This window comes from Amblyomma mixtum, chromosome 3, assembly GCF_055824585.1.
Source record: "Amblyomma mixtum isolate Tamu chromosome 3, ASM5582458v1, whole genome shotgun sequence".
Classification (NCBI taxonomy): Eukaryota; Metazoa; Arthropoda; class Arachnida; order Ixodida; family Ixodidae; genus Amblyomma; species Amblyomma mixtum.
The window spans coordinates 349,371,241-349,387,322 of NC_143014.1; the positions used below are offsets into that span (position 1 = coordinate 349,371,241).

Below are 16,082 nucleotides of genomic sequence, written 5' to 3' on the forward strand. Positions count from 1 at the left end.
CAAAAGACCGTGATCTGCAGAATGCCCACGTACGTGCCTGCATGCCAGCCAGTTAAAGCCACAGTTGGTGCGAGTAAAAGACCGGCTGGAACGCTCAAGGCAGCTGGTGCGGTGTACAAGATACCTTGTAAAAGCTGTGACGCGCTCTACAAATCATATTTTGGCTCAGCTTTAGCGAATGATCTGGGCACACCACTGATTGGCAGAAAGCATCTGTCATCGCCCCCCCCCCCCCAATAAAACTTATCATTTCGTCTGCCCTTATAATTGTTCCTTATACATAATACGAGACATGCTCTTAACAGAGCACGTGAAAACCATCCAGAAATCCACAATCGCTAACTGCGCAATTTTAACCTCACATAAGCCAACGCCGTTTCGTCAAGAGCTATGTGATCAAGGGTCTCGTACGGGACCCGAAGCGTCGTGTTTTTTTGTTTGTTTGTTTATAGTTGGCGAGTGTATGTTTACTGTTTGTAATTGAGCGTCTCAGCAAATCCACAAACTTTCTGCCACGAGCGACTGCATCCTGGTCTCCCTACATGCGGTGGTGATCGTTGAAATTTCCACATATGAGATAGGGTCACTGTCATCGTTCAGTTATGCTTTCCGCTTTCTGAGGTGAATTTTAAGGAACGTTTTTTGCGTCCTTAATTACTCCCGTGAATTCGTTTCTCTAGCTTGTAAATACTTTGTTTAAACCCAACTATCCTCTACAATCCTTCGAGTACTGACCTAAAATAAATAGATAAAAAGTTGTTGGGATAGGGCGACCGCTGGCTAGGATAGGTCTAATTGGGTTTCAGGTTTTCTCCGGCAATAGGCGCAACCTTGACGATGCTGCTAGTGATATTGTGTTATTTTCTCGGCTAATTTTCCTGTTGTGATAAGTCGGTCGATTTGATTCACGAGCCACGGGCTGCCAAGAACACGGCCGTGAGCCAAAATATCATCATATAAAGCCTAACTACGTCCACTGCAGGACAAAACGCTCTCACGTATTTCTCCACTAACCTTGTCGTATGAAAATACGTATTAGAAAAAAAACGGCACATTGTTATAGATAATAGAGATAAAGCTGAACGCATAAAGGACGTGGGATATCTTCCCGATAACTGCCGGAACAGAAATCATTTACTCACATGTACTTAGCTGAGTGGCCTATGCAGTTCATAACTGCTCCTTCGTGCTGACGCAGATACAATCTTGAGCCGCTGGCTGGTCTTCGTTCGGGGTCGTAAACTGAAGATAGTGCGCCGGACAACGTGCCGCAGCTGGCCTGCCCTCGCCGACTTTTTAATTTAAAACATATATTTCTCGACTTTCTTTCTGGCTCTCTACTTGTGTCTTTTTGTTTTCTTCGCAATAAAAAACGGCTATAACGTCCAACGAATCATTTTAACGCAGTATTTGATCCGTGTTTCGTTTCCTTTCGTCAGCTCATTCGCACGCACACCGTGGCGCCACCATTTAACGCACATTTTGGTCTTGTATTTCACTTTTAGCAGCGTTCTCTGCTATTTAAAGGCACAGCTTAATCAGAGGCGTTGCTCTCGTGAGAACGTTATGCTCATTGGCCATGTCCTGGTATTAAGGATACAATAGGAAAAGGGTACAGCGATGTCCGCAGTGTCGTTCCGTGCGCGTGCGAGCGTGCGCGCGTGCGTGTGCGCGTGCGTGTGCGCGTGCGTGCGTTATGCTCATTGGCCATGTCCTGGTATTAAGGATACAATAGGAAAAGGGTACAGCGATGTCCGCAGTGTCGTTCCGTGCGCGTGCGTGCGTGTGTGTGTGTGTGTGTGTGTGTGTGCGTGCGTGTGTGCGTGTGTGCGTGTGTGCGCGCGCGTGTGTGTGTGTGCGTGTGCGCGTGCGTGCGTTATGCTCATTGGCCATGTCCTGGTATTAAGGATACAATAGGAAAAGGGTACAGCGATGTCCGCAGTGTCGTTCCGTGCGCGTGCGAGCGTGCGTGCGTGTGTGTGTGTGTGTGTGTGTGTGTGTGTGTGCGTGTGTGCGTGTGTGCGCGTGTGCGCGCGCGTGTGTGTGTGTGCGTGTGCGTGTGTGCGTGTGCGTGTGTGTGTGTGTGTGTGTGTGTGTGTGTGTGTGTGTGTGTGTGTGTGTGTGTGTGCGCGCGCGCACCTGCGTGCTTGCGTGCGTGCACAAACCTGTTGGGCGCATACTGGGCGGGCACTTACTGGTAAATGAATGCCCCGCCGCGGCGGCTTCGTGCATATGGCGCTCGGCTGATGACACGAAAGACATGGATTCGATCCCGTCCACGGTGGTAGAATTTCGATGAAGGCGAAATTCTAGAGACCCGTATACAGTGCAATGTCAGTGCACATTAAAGTACCCCAGCTGGCCAATATTTCCGGAGCCCTTCACTACGGTGTCCTTCATAGCCAAAGTCGCTTTGGGACGTTCAACGCCCATAAAACTATTAAAAATCTTACTGTAAAAAGTTCACAGACTGCTTCGATTGTTACGCTGCTAGCTGTAGCCTTCTGGATCTTCCCGTGGCAGCCACCTGCCAGGTGACGTTTAATTAGCCTTGCTACTTGCACAACCGCTTACGCCGCCAACGCCGACTACGACTCGGAACGCAGCAACAGACGCGTAAGAGCTACGCTCTAAAATGCATCTTCACCAACCTTCACCTTCCCCCCCCCCATCCACCTGCAGCCGATGTAGCTGAGGGGGATTGCTGCGAATGCTCCATGTATGCCGTCGCCAAAGCGTTGTACGAAAGAACGCCAACAAGCATAAGCCTCTCGTTTCAGACACAAACAACCCGAAGTGGGTGTTCTTGCACAGCTTGCGCCCTCACCGTTCGATCATGTCCCTACGTGACACCCGCGGTAAAATAGGACGTCCGCCGCTATGGACGAGGGTGGCGCGGGTGAACACTCTCGGGGATCAGCTACACTATGCATACGTATACCCCCGAAAGCCGAAGATTGGACAGCCATCGCCGTAGCTCACTTGGTAGAGCACCGGACGCGAAATTGAAAGGTGTTGGGTTCGGATCGCACCAGCGGCTTGTTGTTGTTTTTTCTTATGTCTAATCAATTATCTTTAAAAATAATTACCCTAATAAACTTCAATTGGTGAACACCACAAATCATTTTAAAAAGAAGTAAATCCACTGTGCTTCTTGATTTCGGTGACTGATCGCTTCCGTCATGTGCGGCAGCGAGAGGCAGATACAAGCCGCCCGTCAGAGAATTCAAGACACAGCAGCCCGAGAGCACCGTGACGAAGCCGCCTGCTAGCGATTGGCATTTATTTTTTTTTATATATAAGCAGAACAAATTCAGCTCATCGGCGTAAAACAAAATCATTTCATCACAGTTACATTTCATTGAAGTGCGATCTTTCTGGGAGCAATAGTCATTATCAGATGCCGGTGAGCTATTGCATTTTCGCATTGCCCCTTTGTGTAATCACTATTATTTATTTATTTTTAGTATTTCTTGCGCTGCCACAGGGCCACCTTTCTTTGCTTATTTCAGTCGCGTGCAACAAACAATGTTCGAAAAAAAAACACCAGTTGATACTTCTTTTATTTTGTAATAACAGTATTAATATCTAGGTTTTAAGGAGCAGCTGCACCACTTTTTGAGAATTCCGCAATTTTCTAGGATTCAAATTTATAGAGGCTGTAGATAAAGGCTGTCCCGTGTTTTTTAGGTAGCATTTAAAGTAGTGACGCAATCTACGATTTAATTCTAGGCTTCTCATCAAAGCACCGTGCGAACGCGGGGCAGCTAGGCGAGACGTCACGGAAGGTAAGATTTCAAATTACCGCTGCCATCAACCACACCGTGCCATGCCTCGTTGGATGCTGCCAAACAACGCTCGGAGGGCTTTGCCTTTAAAACCAACCTCATGTCAAACACGTGTAAGCACGCGGGAACGGCTGCCCATAAGCGGATTCCGCGCCGGTGGCGTTGTTTTTTTTTCCTTCAAATCAAGCGTTTATGCGTTGGAAATGAGCCTGTACCTTCGATGACGTCAGCATGCGCCCCTAACTTGGTGCTGTGCGCTGCGGAGAAGCTTGAATACCATCGCGAATTTAACAGGCGATTACGTCACCATTTTAAATGTTAGCCCAAAAGCAGTTCGCACCCTTTACCTGCAAGTTTCGCACATCCGACACCTTCAAGCTCGTCGATTTCTAAAGGTTCTGCAGTTGCCCTTTAACATGTCAAACTGACGCAGAGTCTGTCAGGAATGCTGTAGTGAAGTACTCCAGATTAACGCAGACCAGCTGGGGTTCCTCAAAGCGCGCTCACAGCGCACAACTCACGCGCATTTTTAGATTTCGACACCATCGAAATGCGGCCTCGGCACCGGAATCGAACCCGCGACCTAGGCATCAGGAGCCGAGCCCCACATCCATTGAGCCATTTTGAGGGGTCTTCAGTTTCTGTGGTCTGAAGCAAGGAATGTGTCAAAAGTAAATATTACACAACGTGGTTGGGGTTGGGTCGTTGCGCCTATGTTTTACATATATATGGTACACGACACAAAGAAAGGGAAGTCATTCTTACTCGGCTCGTTAAGAGTGAGAGCAGTGCCATCGATTGAAGCTGCACATAAGCAGCTGAAAGAGGGATACTACTGAAACCAAAATTTCATATTAATGTGGCGTACAGTGCTTTACAATTCCTGAAAACACATGGCAGATGTGCCAATTAGCTTTCTTCCTAGCTTCCTTTCTTCCAGACTTCCTTGAGTTCTGTTGTCGCATAAACAGGGTGCCATTTTCGAACTGCCTAGCGCAGACAGCTCTCAGTGGGCAAATCTACGTGCTCGCACATGTTATTTTGTCTGAAAAAAAAAACTATGGCGTGTTGCAAAAAATGTGCGGCTGAACCATGCACCGAACCGGTTAGGAGCGGTTCCTTTGAATTGTTCCGGTTCTGGTTCACTTTCAAGATGGCGAAAAGAAATTGGTTTTGGTTCGGCTTTGGTTCCGGGCCAAAATACAGGTTCGGTTCTTGTTTCGGGTTCAGGTTCGGTTCCGGTTCCACACCCTAGCCACAGCGCCACCGATTTCAGTGCCTACAGGAAGTTAGGTGATCGCTACCACGTCCGTATCAGTGTCCACAGGTCCTCTCAGGAATGATTTAAGTGACCATGAATACATCAAGGGCCCTGGACTTTGCATCTTGATAAAGACTCTCCTGTTCATGGCTCACAAAGGGTATTCGGACTAGAGTGGTAAATAAATGCGGAGTAGGATCTTTATTTGGCGCAATACACTACGAAAATATCAGCCTGAAAACTATAAAAAAGAAAAGAAAGGGTAGTATGTTATCATTTGCCATGGCATTCTTTCCACCTCCCCACATTTAAATTGACCGCCTCATGATGGTCTTGCGCACGCGTAATCATCTCACTTTTTTCCTGTTTTTTTTTTCCACACAGCTATCCGACTGATTAATCGTTCTGCACCACCCGATTTGTGGTCGATCCCCCAGTGCGGTATGTGCTATTCGTTGCTTCTACTCGGCAACAACCGCAACAAAATTTACGCTCGTGCAAGCACGCCGTCTCGCAGCAGCAAGACGTGAAGACGAAGATTTTTGTTCCGGCTCCACGAATCGTCCCCGCGAGCTTCCAGTCGGCCGTAGTTCTCAAGTGTGCACCAGAAACGTCAACTCTGCGGTGAACGGGGTATGACGCTAACCATCACACGCAGCGTATCTACGCCGTTGAGATAGTTCAGTGCCTCTCACCGTCATCGTGAGCTTCCTCTTTGCCGCCAGCACTAGCCCGCTCACTGATCGCATTCATTTCGCCCTCCTGCAGGAAACTGCACAGGTACCGATGCGACCATGTCCGGGGGCTCGCCAAAGAGAACAGAAAGCACTCGGTTCACGATCAGCAGCCAAGAGGTCAGGATGGAGCCGTCTACCACCACTGCCGGGCAGGAAGAATCATCTCGCGCCTCAGATGAAGTGAGCTCAACAGCGTCAAGCACACTTCTCACACGGCCGAAGCACAATTCAACTCCCTCTCCCGTTCACAACTCAAGAGAAAATGTTAGCAGCGGTGCGCCCGAGAAAGTGCCGTCAGTGGTACGTCCGCGGGTTGTACCTTCAGCCGCGACATCACCGATAGCTGCCAGGGATCAGACCACAGAGCGGCCGCACACAAAGGGCATACTTGTACGCCAGGAACGTGCGATGTCCACTTCGAGTTCTGCAAGCAAGAATGACCTGTGCCCAGAGACTTCGGCGTCGCAAACATCCAGTCCCGATGCACTGCTACGAGAGCGCGCGGTGCACAAAGTGTCCCTTACCTTGGCACCGTTGCACATTTCTAACTTGTTCCCGGCGGTCGCAGACGACCAGCCGAGTGGCCGGCGGAGCCGCGAAATTCATCGCGGCGCTGCCGAAGACGAGCTGGAGGCGTCTTCGTCGCAACTCGCGAGGAGGCGAGGACAGCTAAAGGCAAGGTAAGCAGCAGAGGGCGCACTCCGGTATGCGTAGCTCGGCGCTTCCATTTAGGCGGTGGTTCACATTTGGGAAATCGTTTGGTTTCAACCTTGGGATGCTCTTTCTTCCCGTTGCATGACGTCTCGCTCAAAGTTTCTATCCAAATCCTCTCTGCAAACACTGCGAATGCAAGGCTCTTTCAGAATGCAGGGAACTGTAGGTTTTTATTGGAAAAAATAAAAATAGAGTTTTGAGGAAAGAAAATGGCGCAGTAATGGTCTCACATCTGGGCGGACGCCAGAAACCCACCGTAAAGGAAGGGACGAAGGTGGGAGCGAAAGAAGAATGAGAGAAAGAGGTGCCGTAGTGGATGGCTCCGGAATAATTTCGACCACCTGGAGATTTTTAACGTGCACTGACATCGCACAGCACACGGGCGCCTTCCGCCTCCATCGACACGCGGCCGCCGCGGTCGGGTTTGCACCCGGATACTCCGGCTCAGTAGACGAGCGCCTCAACACTGAGCCATCGCGAGGGGGTATTTGATTTAGCAACGTTGCTATACGGGCGTCATGATGGAGTACGGCCGCGCAGCAGGCAGTATGACTGCGCGAGTTGTATAGGTTAGAGTTGCCAGGTTGCCCGGGTGACTGAAGTTGAGCCGTTTTCCACCTTTCTCGCTGCTCACGGCCCATTGCGAGCTGTTCTGCTTCTCTGGTTCCAATTGCACATCGCTCGTTCATTAATGTGTTTTGCTACGGGGGTGTCTGACGAAGTGCTCAGTAAGGAACAACGTGATGGCATGGCTGCGACAATTAACGGAGATCTGAGGCCAGGAAAGACAGCTACCGGTGCTCTTGAAATAATGTTTTCCTCGTGTTCACGGTCGCAGTGCTGCTCGGGATGTCAAGCATACAATAACTCTACTAAAACAAACTTAAAATGCCCGCAGCCAAGATATACGAAAAGGACGCATCTTCCCTCATTAGCAGGCTGCGTATATCGTAAACCTGTGTGTATATATGGCTGTCGTTTCACAACGGCGTGTCAGTTTGGCCGGCATTTTGGAAAAACACTGTACAAAGGTTCTGTTCAGAATACAGATATAACCATGCTTTCACCGCGACACCTCGAAACCGACGAAACCCCTACTGGAGATGCCACACTCAGCGTTTATGCCCGCAAATTAGCTATAGCTCAATGACATATGCTGTCGTATATCACGAAACAAGCCGGAAAGCACAACCCACTGGTCTGTCGCGCGCGAGTGTGCATGTTACAATGCGATTGTCGTCGGCGTCAGCGTTGTTAGCGAAAAATCCTCGGAGAAGCAACCTATGCGGGCCACATCACAACCTTCCATGACCACCGTGGCAGGTGGCAATTAAATTAATTACTGGTGCCGAGAGGTTACTGTGGAAGAGCAACCTGAGTCGCACAAGCCCCACCGGTGGCAGCACCTGCCATCGCAGGGCAGTGGCGCATCGCTCGACCGCTGCATCACTTTCGCAGAAGCAGTATAGGACTCCGAAGGATCTATGTGTGTAGACTAGAGATTGACCAGCCCCGCATATACGGGCATTAACCCATTATTTTTATCGCCTAAAACTCTACAGGTTCTTAAGGCGGAGCTTAAGTTTCCCCTCAGATTTTTGCCAGCTTTCTTGATTGAAAGCAAGCAGTAACCCGAACATCATCTGCATTCAGCGCTTCCGTCAAGTGTTGTTTGAGCTTGCGCGTGCCGATAACTGCAGGAGCGTCACCTCCGGCTGTACCTGTTGCTTCCCATTCAACCGTAGTGGCCAGCGAATCGCCGCGCCTGTATAGTCAACATGTCCGTGTTGTTTTAGCGCTTTCGAAAAACGTCAAACGTGCGCCAACTAGCCCGATCTGTCACCCTTTTACAAGACTATATGCGGCTTCCAGCTACAATATGGCTGTTACGATACCGCATCGCATGAGTTCCATTATGTGTCTCTCAGCGTGGATTTGCGAAGCTTCTATGGTCTCAAGCTCCTCTCCGCCAGTGATGTATTTGGGTACGACAGGCTCTTCAGAAGAGAAGAAGTAATAATCAGGGGTTGGTGGTGCTTATAATGGCGTGCACAAGGCTTTTGGGTCTTCCTCCGCTCAGGAAGCCCTCATGTGCACGTATGTTCTGAGCCGCGTTCGTGTGTGTAATGATATTGTCACTACGATAGGTATGGTCAAAGAGGAATACGAAGAGCGTTCTCGTGCTTGACGCTGCTCGCCATTAGCTGATCGGCTGCCCTGGGTGCTGTTTTTTCCTACTGTAAGCATTCCTCTGTCCTTTGTAAACTACATATATGAACTATGGCCTCCACATTTGTCCGCTGTGTAAATCAAAGTTCTGACTATTAAACTGTATGACTCCTATATCGCCACAGACAGAAGGACGGCCCCGGTTTCACTTTGTCCCGCAAGAATTGGTGGGTCTGCCAGCCTACACCTAGCCAGGCACTCCTATTTTGTTAACGATGTAACCCCCAGGCACTGAAAACGTTCGATAAAGGCTACCATCACTAATCGTCTCTTCATTGCCAAGTGTAAAAAAACTGAGAAATTAGGTAATAGATTGCTTTATTGGGGTTTAACATCCCAAAGCAACTCCGGCTATTAGGGACGCCGTAGTGAAGGGCTCCGGAAATTTCGACCACCTGGGGTTCTTTAACGTGCACTGACATCGCACAGGACACGGGCCTCTAAAATTTTGCCTCTATCGAAATTTGACCGCCGCGGCCGGGATCGAACCCGCGTCTTTCGGGTCAGCAGCCGAGCGCCGTAACCACTGAGCCACCGCGGCGGGGCTTAGTTAACAGATATCTTTGAAGTGTCAGTAAATTGAACTTCTTTCGATGATTCCTGAATATCAAGGACGGTAACAAAGTACGCTGGCGCACACAGTTAAAAACTTCATCTCCTGCGAATGCAACATTATAAGCACATAACTTAACTTTTAGGCTCCTCGATCGTTAGGGTTAGCTTCTGCATTAACTCATCTCACAGCAGGCTTCCTGCATCCCTGGCCACTGACAATGACCGTTCTTCGCTATGAATATATATTCATAACGGCCGTTTGCGTAATTAGGCCTTGTAAAAGGTCGTTTGTGTAATTTCAGCAGTTCGTGTGGTTGTGTGAGCACAAACGAGAATTACACTTTTATGAATAGTATACTGCGGGAGATGCGCCCAGTGACTTCCCTGCACCTTCCCAAGGTGCGTTTGTGTGTGTGTGTCAAGGGCGGGGGAGGGTGCTCTACACCACCTCTTGTTTTTCTGAAGACACCGTCCTAGTTAGTAATGATTTTTTTTTTAACACGACGGGGATTTTTGTGCCGGAAGAAGTGCATATACGCGAAGGGACATATCGTCTATAACTAGCTTGTAGGGGAAGAAACCACAATAGAAAAAAATTAAAAAATACTACCGCTTCTCGCTTACCCTTAGCACCCAACCCTTCTAGATATTTAGACTCCTCCCCTTCAAATCCCCAACCAATTTCCAATCATGTGGAAACCCCTAAATATGCTGGCCATCACAATGTTAACGAACTCCTCACGAGGCTCATACATTTTCAGTCAAGAAGCGTTAAACGCGAGGTTGTGTTCGTCTTTCGAATGTGCTAGTGCCACGTGAGCTGCAGACGAGAATATTAGCTCAAACCGAAGCGTCCTCACGCTCGTTCTCGACGTAGCCGACGTTCTCGTCCACTTCGGGGGTGGTACATGCGCATTCTCTCTGCGGATATGATCCAATTTCATGACGTTTGACTTCCTTTCCTGCCGTCTGGTCGCCTGCACTCTGTCGTAACGCCATCCGTTTTCGAGCATGCAGAAACGAGTTGGGTAGCTTCGCTTTATGTACATCGTCTCGCATCTTGGCGATGAAGCGGTAGTTATTAGAGCGCAACTCTAGGCACCCGTTCCCGAGTTGAGCGGGATGTCCAGCTGTTGGCGTAACCGAGCGCTTAGCGCAGCGGAGGATGAAAGACAGCGATAGCGACGAGAGCGCTAGGAGGAAAGCGGAGGGGTACAGCGGTCCCTTGAACGCAGGCTGCGCGACTCGTGGCACCAGAGTAGAACGCGCTGACGTCTGCTTGCGGATGACGTCATTGGCAAGGTATACGTCGCTCGCCAGAGATGGCGCCAGAATAGCGCACGCAGTAAGCGCGCTGGTCGTTCGCCCGAGGCGAGGTTCATGGGCGGCGGAACGCTATGCGCGCTGCTGAAGTCCAAACCCGGGGCAGCCTCCATTCGGCACAGCATGTTCCGCATGCGGTCGCCTACTGTTCGAGTACCGGAATAGCTGCGCTCAAAAATCGCATTACTGAGAATCGTACGTCGTCGGCTAATTTTTTCTTTATATTATTGTCTGTATAGTGTACTCTATATACACCTTTCTATGTATAATGCAATATTTACATGCAGCTTTAGAGCATCAGTGCAAATAGGCGTGCTAGATGTTTTCATCTCATTCGTCCTGTCCCGTTACTGACTGTATCAACCTGTTATTGCCGCCGCGGTGGCTCAGCGGTTATGGTGCTCGGCTGCTGACCCAAAAGACGCGGGTTCGATCCAGGCCGCGGCGGCTAGAATTTCTTTGGAGGAGAAATTCTAGAGGCCCGTGTACTGTGCGATGTCAGTGCACGTTAAAGAACCCCAGGTGGTCGAAATTTCCGGAGCCCTCCACTACGGCGTCTCTCATAGCCTTAGTCGCTTTGGGACGTTAAACCCCATAAACCAACCAACCAACCTGTTATTATCTAGCTGTTATTGCGTTTTTGTGCTCTTTTAGCGGTCTGTTTGGGCTTCGTCAAGCTGTTTATTAGCAGCTTTTAGCCGCTAACACTGTCTAGAATGTTTCGGATAAACAAACGCGAGGCGAAGTGTAGTGAATCGGCAACTGAAAAAGAAACGCCGAAGTGAGCGAAGCGAAAAAGCAATCCGTTGGTCGAAAAAATTGCAGTCTCATACCCAACAATTCTGGTCAAAAGCATGTTCAAGCGGGAAATAGTTTGTGAATGCACTTTTTTCATATATTGTGACATTTCGCTTCGGCAATCGAAATATGCGCAGATCTCCCGCCGGCAGGCTTGAATTTTTTTGCTTATATTTTTTGTAATCATAAGAAACGTCCATGGAAGTCTTAACTGCTCGATACGAGCGATGCAAACACTAGGAAAGAAAAATGTTGCTATGTGTCAGAAGAATGGAGCATTATATTCAATATTTCCACATAAGTAGCTTACAAAACTTCTGTTTGGGCTAGATGGTGCATAGCTTATTTTAAAATGAATTCAAGCGCACAACAACACGCACACAAGAGACGAAAGACACAGGACAGGCGCTAACTTCATCTGATTTATTCGCAGGTAAGAGAGCAAACATATACATAACCGGAGACATGCGCAGTAAAGAAACACATCGTCAGTTCACAATGCGTGCTCGAGATACCTGTACTCTGCGTGCAAAAGATAAACAGACGTGTCACTCACACAGTCATGCCCCCTCTTCCTGATGTGAAAGGCTTCTAATAGTTCACGTGCCGTCTTATCACCGCCTCTGCCAAGTATCTTTATCTCTTTCAGCCGCGGCTCGTACGCTCTACAGTTCGCACAATGCTCTGCCAAATGTATCCCTCCGCTCCTTAACGCCCGCGAGTTGCGGTCATGAAGCAGAATAAGGGCCTCGAAGGTCTGATTTCGATGGAGGCGTTATCCAAAACGGTTCTGTGCTGTGGAGTGTTAAGAGACGTAAGAACCCAAATGGTCTAAATTAGGCTAAGGTCATCCTGCGCTGTTCTTCTCTTACCCCACGTCAACCGTCGGGACATCGTAATACAACCCCACCATTCGTTGTGCCTCAAGTCCAGGATATCTAGACAAACGCTTCAAGGATGAGCGGCTGCAACCACGCGTGCTGCATGGCAGTGGGCATCAAAATTACCGCGGGGAATTATGAATGTTTGGTATCCCCCATTGATCTCTAATGTCCGTAAAAACTTGTCGGTAAGAGCGTTGGAAGCATTTTATAAGCGCGATTCTGCTTCGCGTGAGAAGGGCAAGCCACGAGTGTCAACATCTTTGCACACCATTTCAAAGGAGGCTACAGTTTTCTTTCAATTATAAATTTAAATATTTTTGTTCTGTAACGCGGTGTTCGCTATCGGTGTCCGACAGATGGCGCCAGTTGGTCATGTCCAGGAAATCTGGGCATCGAGAGGTTTCAACTACAAATGTTCTCGCAGGCCTTCGCTTGGTGAAGTTCGGGCGCAACCGGAGGGCTGCGTTGCAGACATTTTGGAGCCTGGCAGCAAGATCTCCAGAAGGACTGTTCAGCAGGGCTCAGTCTCGTTGGCTCCAAGCGTCAGTACGGACACGAAGACGCAGCATGAGTGGCAAATGCTGCTTAACCTGACAGAACCGTTCCCCCTCTGCCCGCTGGAGCCGGACGAGCAGTCGTCAGCTGCACGAGCCCTGAACCGCGCCCACACAAACAACGTGCACAGCGTCAGTGCCACGGTGAGCTCGCCGCGAGCACTGTGGCCTGTCATATGCTCTGCTGGCATTTTCACTTTGGAGTTTGAATTTTCGCCTCAGTGTAGCTCATTGTGCGGATGATGAACTATTTAGTACGTCAAGCTGCTGATCCAAGATTTCCCTCCCTCTTTACCCCTCGAAGGGGTAAAGATCAATTGGCGAGGGAAATCTTGGAAGCTCATGAAATATCACAACTCGGTAGTGACAGGGGCATTAGCACACGATCTATTTACCTGATGGAAAAAGAAAGAAAGTTTCTAAGACGCACTTAATGTTTGTACAACAGTCTTCATGACCGGTGGCTGTTCCTCCCCTTGTCGTCTCTTTTTCTTTTACCGAATTTTTCTAGATTATCGCAGTGTTGCCATTCTTTCAAGTTTGCGCATGCGTGTCTTTGCTCGAGAAGGGATGTGTCTTTCGTTGATCGATTTCATTCAGTTGTAAGTTGTAGCCCCGTCCTGTCCTCATCTTTCTGTGTCCTGTTTCAACGCTACGTTTTTTCGTTCAGATTATCTATGGCCAACTGGCCCCACAGTGTACTCTGTTAAATTTACAGGATATTTCACAGATATTGTAGGAGGTGACAAGTTTTATCAGCGCGCTTTTCCGAAAGATACCTAACTACTGCTAAAAGAAAAGTGTTATACTGTGCAGTGACGTCGCGAGGGGGCTGCGGGGGGTGCACCGGGTACAGTGCTCAGGCGCCTGGGGTGCAGCTGGCCAGGGAGAACTGGGGGGAATTAATTATTTTGTGAAAACGGAAAAAGGCGCCGAATGGTGCCACTGATAAGGAGAGTGGCAAGTCTGATCTCTACGTGGAATGAATTATTCTGTTGTGAGGACTGCTGTAGAACGTGTGTCTTATGCAGAGACTCTACGCCATTGTCTTAACGTCGGCACGGGCATGCGTTCGTGAGTGCAACCTGAAAATACGAGCATTAACCCGATACTCATCGGAGGCCCCTGCGCGGGAGCGTGCTAGGCGACACCTGTCGGAGGCCGCGCCGCCGCATCGCCTCTCTCTTGCGTGTGTGCAGATCGCTTTCCTTTTCCGAGCGAGGCCCGCTGGCGATATCGTTCCGCCAGTTTTTGGCGTCTTTCTGGTTCATTTATTGTCTGTGCCTTTCTCGGTCCTCGGCCCGCCACACTTTGAAAACGCGAAAAGGCGCGGAATGCCTGCAGGTGACTGGAAGAATGGCAAGTCTCTGAACACTACGCAATGACAACCAATATTTAAAAAGTGTAGTACGCGGGTGCCGTTAGCAAGGTCGGCTGATTTAGAACGGTTAACTGAGAGGAAATATACATAGGGGTATTCACGTACTGAATTATGTGGTTTCCCGCCGCGGTGGCTGAGTGGTTACGGCGCTCAGCTGCTGAACCGAAAGACGCGGGTTCGATACCGGCCGCGGCGGCCGAATTTCGTTGGAGGCGAAATTCTAGAGGCGCGTGTACTGTGCGATGTCAGTGCACGTTAAAAAACACCAGGTGGTCGAAATTTCCGGAGCCCTCTACTACGGCGTCCCTCATAGCCTGAGTCGCTTCGGGACGTTAAACCCCAGTAAACCAAACGAACCAAGCATTATGTGGTTCTTACCTTTTTCTCTGCCTGAAAAGGAGAAAAGTCTTTGATAAAACGAAAAATACAAATCAATATGTTAAAAAAAAGGGCTGAGGCTTAACTTGGTTAAGCCTGGAGAATGCGAAGCATCATCGTGTCGCGTAACTTGGAGGCGCACAACCACAGCGACGGCGCGAGGTGGGCCCCCGTTTCTGCACTGTCGTGACGTCATCAAGTCACGTGGTGTAACGTCATGTATCACGTGATTTGGAGGCGCACAACCACAGCGACGGCGCGAGGTGGGCCCCCGTTTCTCCACTGCCGTGACGTCATCGTGTCACGTGGTGTGGCATCATCGTGTCACGTGATTTGGAGGCGCACAACCACAACGACGGCGCGTGGTGGGCCCCCGTTTCTCCACTGTCGTGACGTCATCGTGTCACGTGGTGTGACGTCATGTATCACGTGATTTGGAGGCGCACAACCACAGCGACGGCGCGAGGTGGGCCCCCGTTTCTCCACTGTCGTGACGTCATCGTGTCACGTGGTGTGACGTCATGTATCACGGGATTTGGAGGCGCACAACCACAGCGACGGCGCGAGGTGGGCCCCCGTTTCTCCACTGTCGTGACGTCATCGTGTCACGTGGTGTTACGTCATGTATCACGTGATTTGGAGGCGCATAACCACTGTGAAGGGCTGAAGTGGTAGCTAAAGTAGTATGCTTCGCATAAAAACGAGCCTCAGCGCGGACACCGGGTCCACGTACCCCAGTTCCAAAATGCTGTTTCGCGCTTAATATTTTCTGTTGGTATGGCATCAGTGGGCTTTGGTAACATACCGAAGTCAACTTGCTCCTTTGGCGGAAAGGAGGGTGTAAGGTGAAATGAGATTGCAAAATAAAAGGCTTTCACCTACGCATGTAGCATGTGAAAAGCTCTGCTTGGGATCTAGTTACACCGCCATGAGATTAAGAGTATTTGAAGAACGGGTTCGGGTATAGAGTCAGCTGAAAAGGTTTTTCTCTGTGAACTCTGAGGCCGCGCTTACCACCTCCGCCCTCTTGGTACCAACGCATGCAGCCCAACACCCCAAGCCTGTTAGCTGCAGCATGACGAAGACTTCCGGTTGCGACATTTCAGAGGCACTTTTATTTTTGAAACATTTCTGAGAAACAATCACCAGTGCTGAGAGAAGGGTTGTTGTGGTGGGAATAAGGTGTTTTCAAGAGTTGGATCTTACGCGCTCGCTTATGGGCTTCAAAGGACGCCCACAGCGGGGGCAGTTGGGTTCTTTATCAGACTATGAATGAGGACACGTATGATGGTGTACTGCAGACTTAATTTGAGAGGTCACTCCTGAGAAGGCATATAACATGTTAGCAGATTCACCCGCGTAACGCTTGACGAAATTGCTGTAGAAATACTGTGCTGGAACAGTTTTGAAGCGAGAAGCTTCCCTAGGCTAGTCAACAACGCGCTGCGCGTGGGCCGGAGCCCAGATTTGCCACTTCTGC

General features: G+C 49.5%; 1 protein-coding gene across 1 annotated transcript in view; it reads right to left on the reverse strand.

Moving 5' to 3' along the window:
- LOC149356306 (A disintegrin and metalloproteinase with thrombospondin motifs like) overlaps positions 1-6,392 on the reverse strand; it is a 130,956-nt gene extending 124,564 nt beyond the window's left edge. Inside the window, exon 1 of the mRNA XM_089576301.1 lies at positions 6,311-6,392. Coding sequence (XP_089432427.1) covers positions 6,311-6,392 — 82 coding nt within the window. The remainder of the gene's footprint in view (positions 1-6,310) is intronic.
- Positions 6,393-16,082: the final 9,690 nt, after the last annotated feature.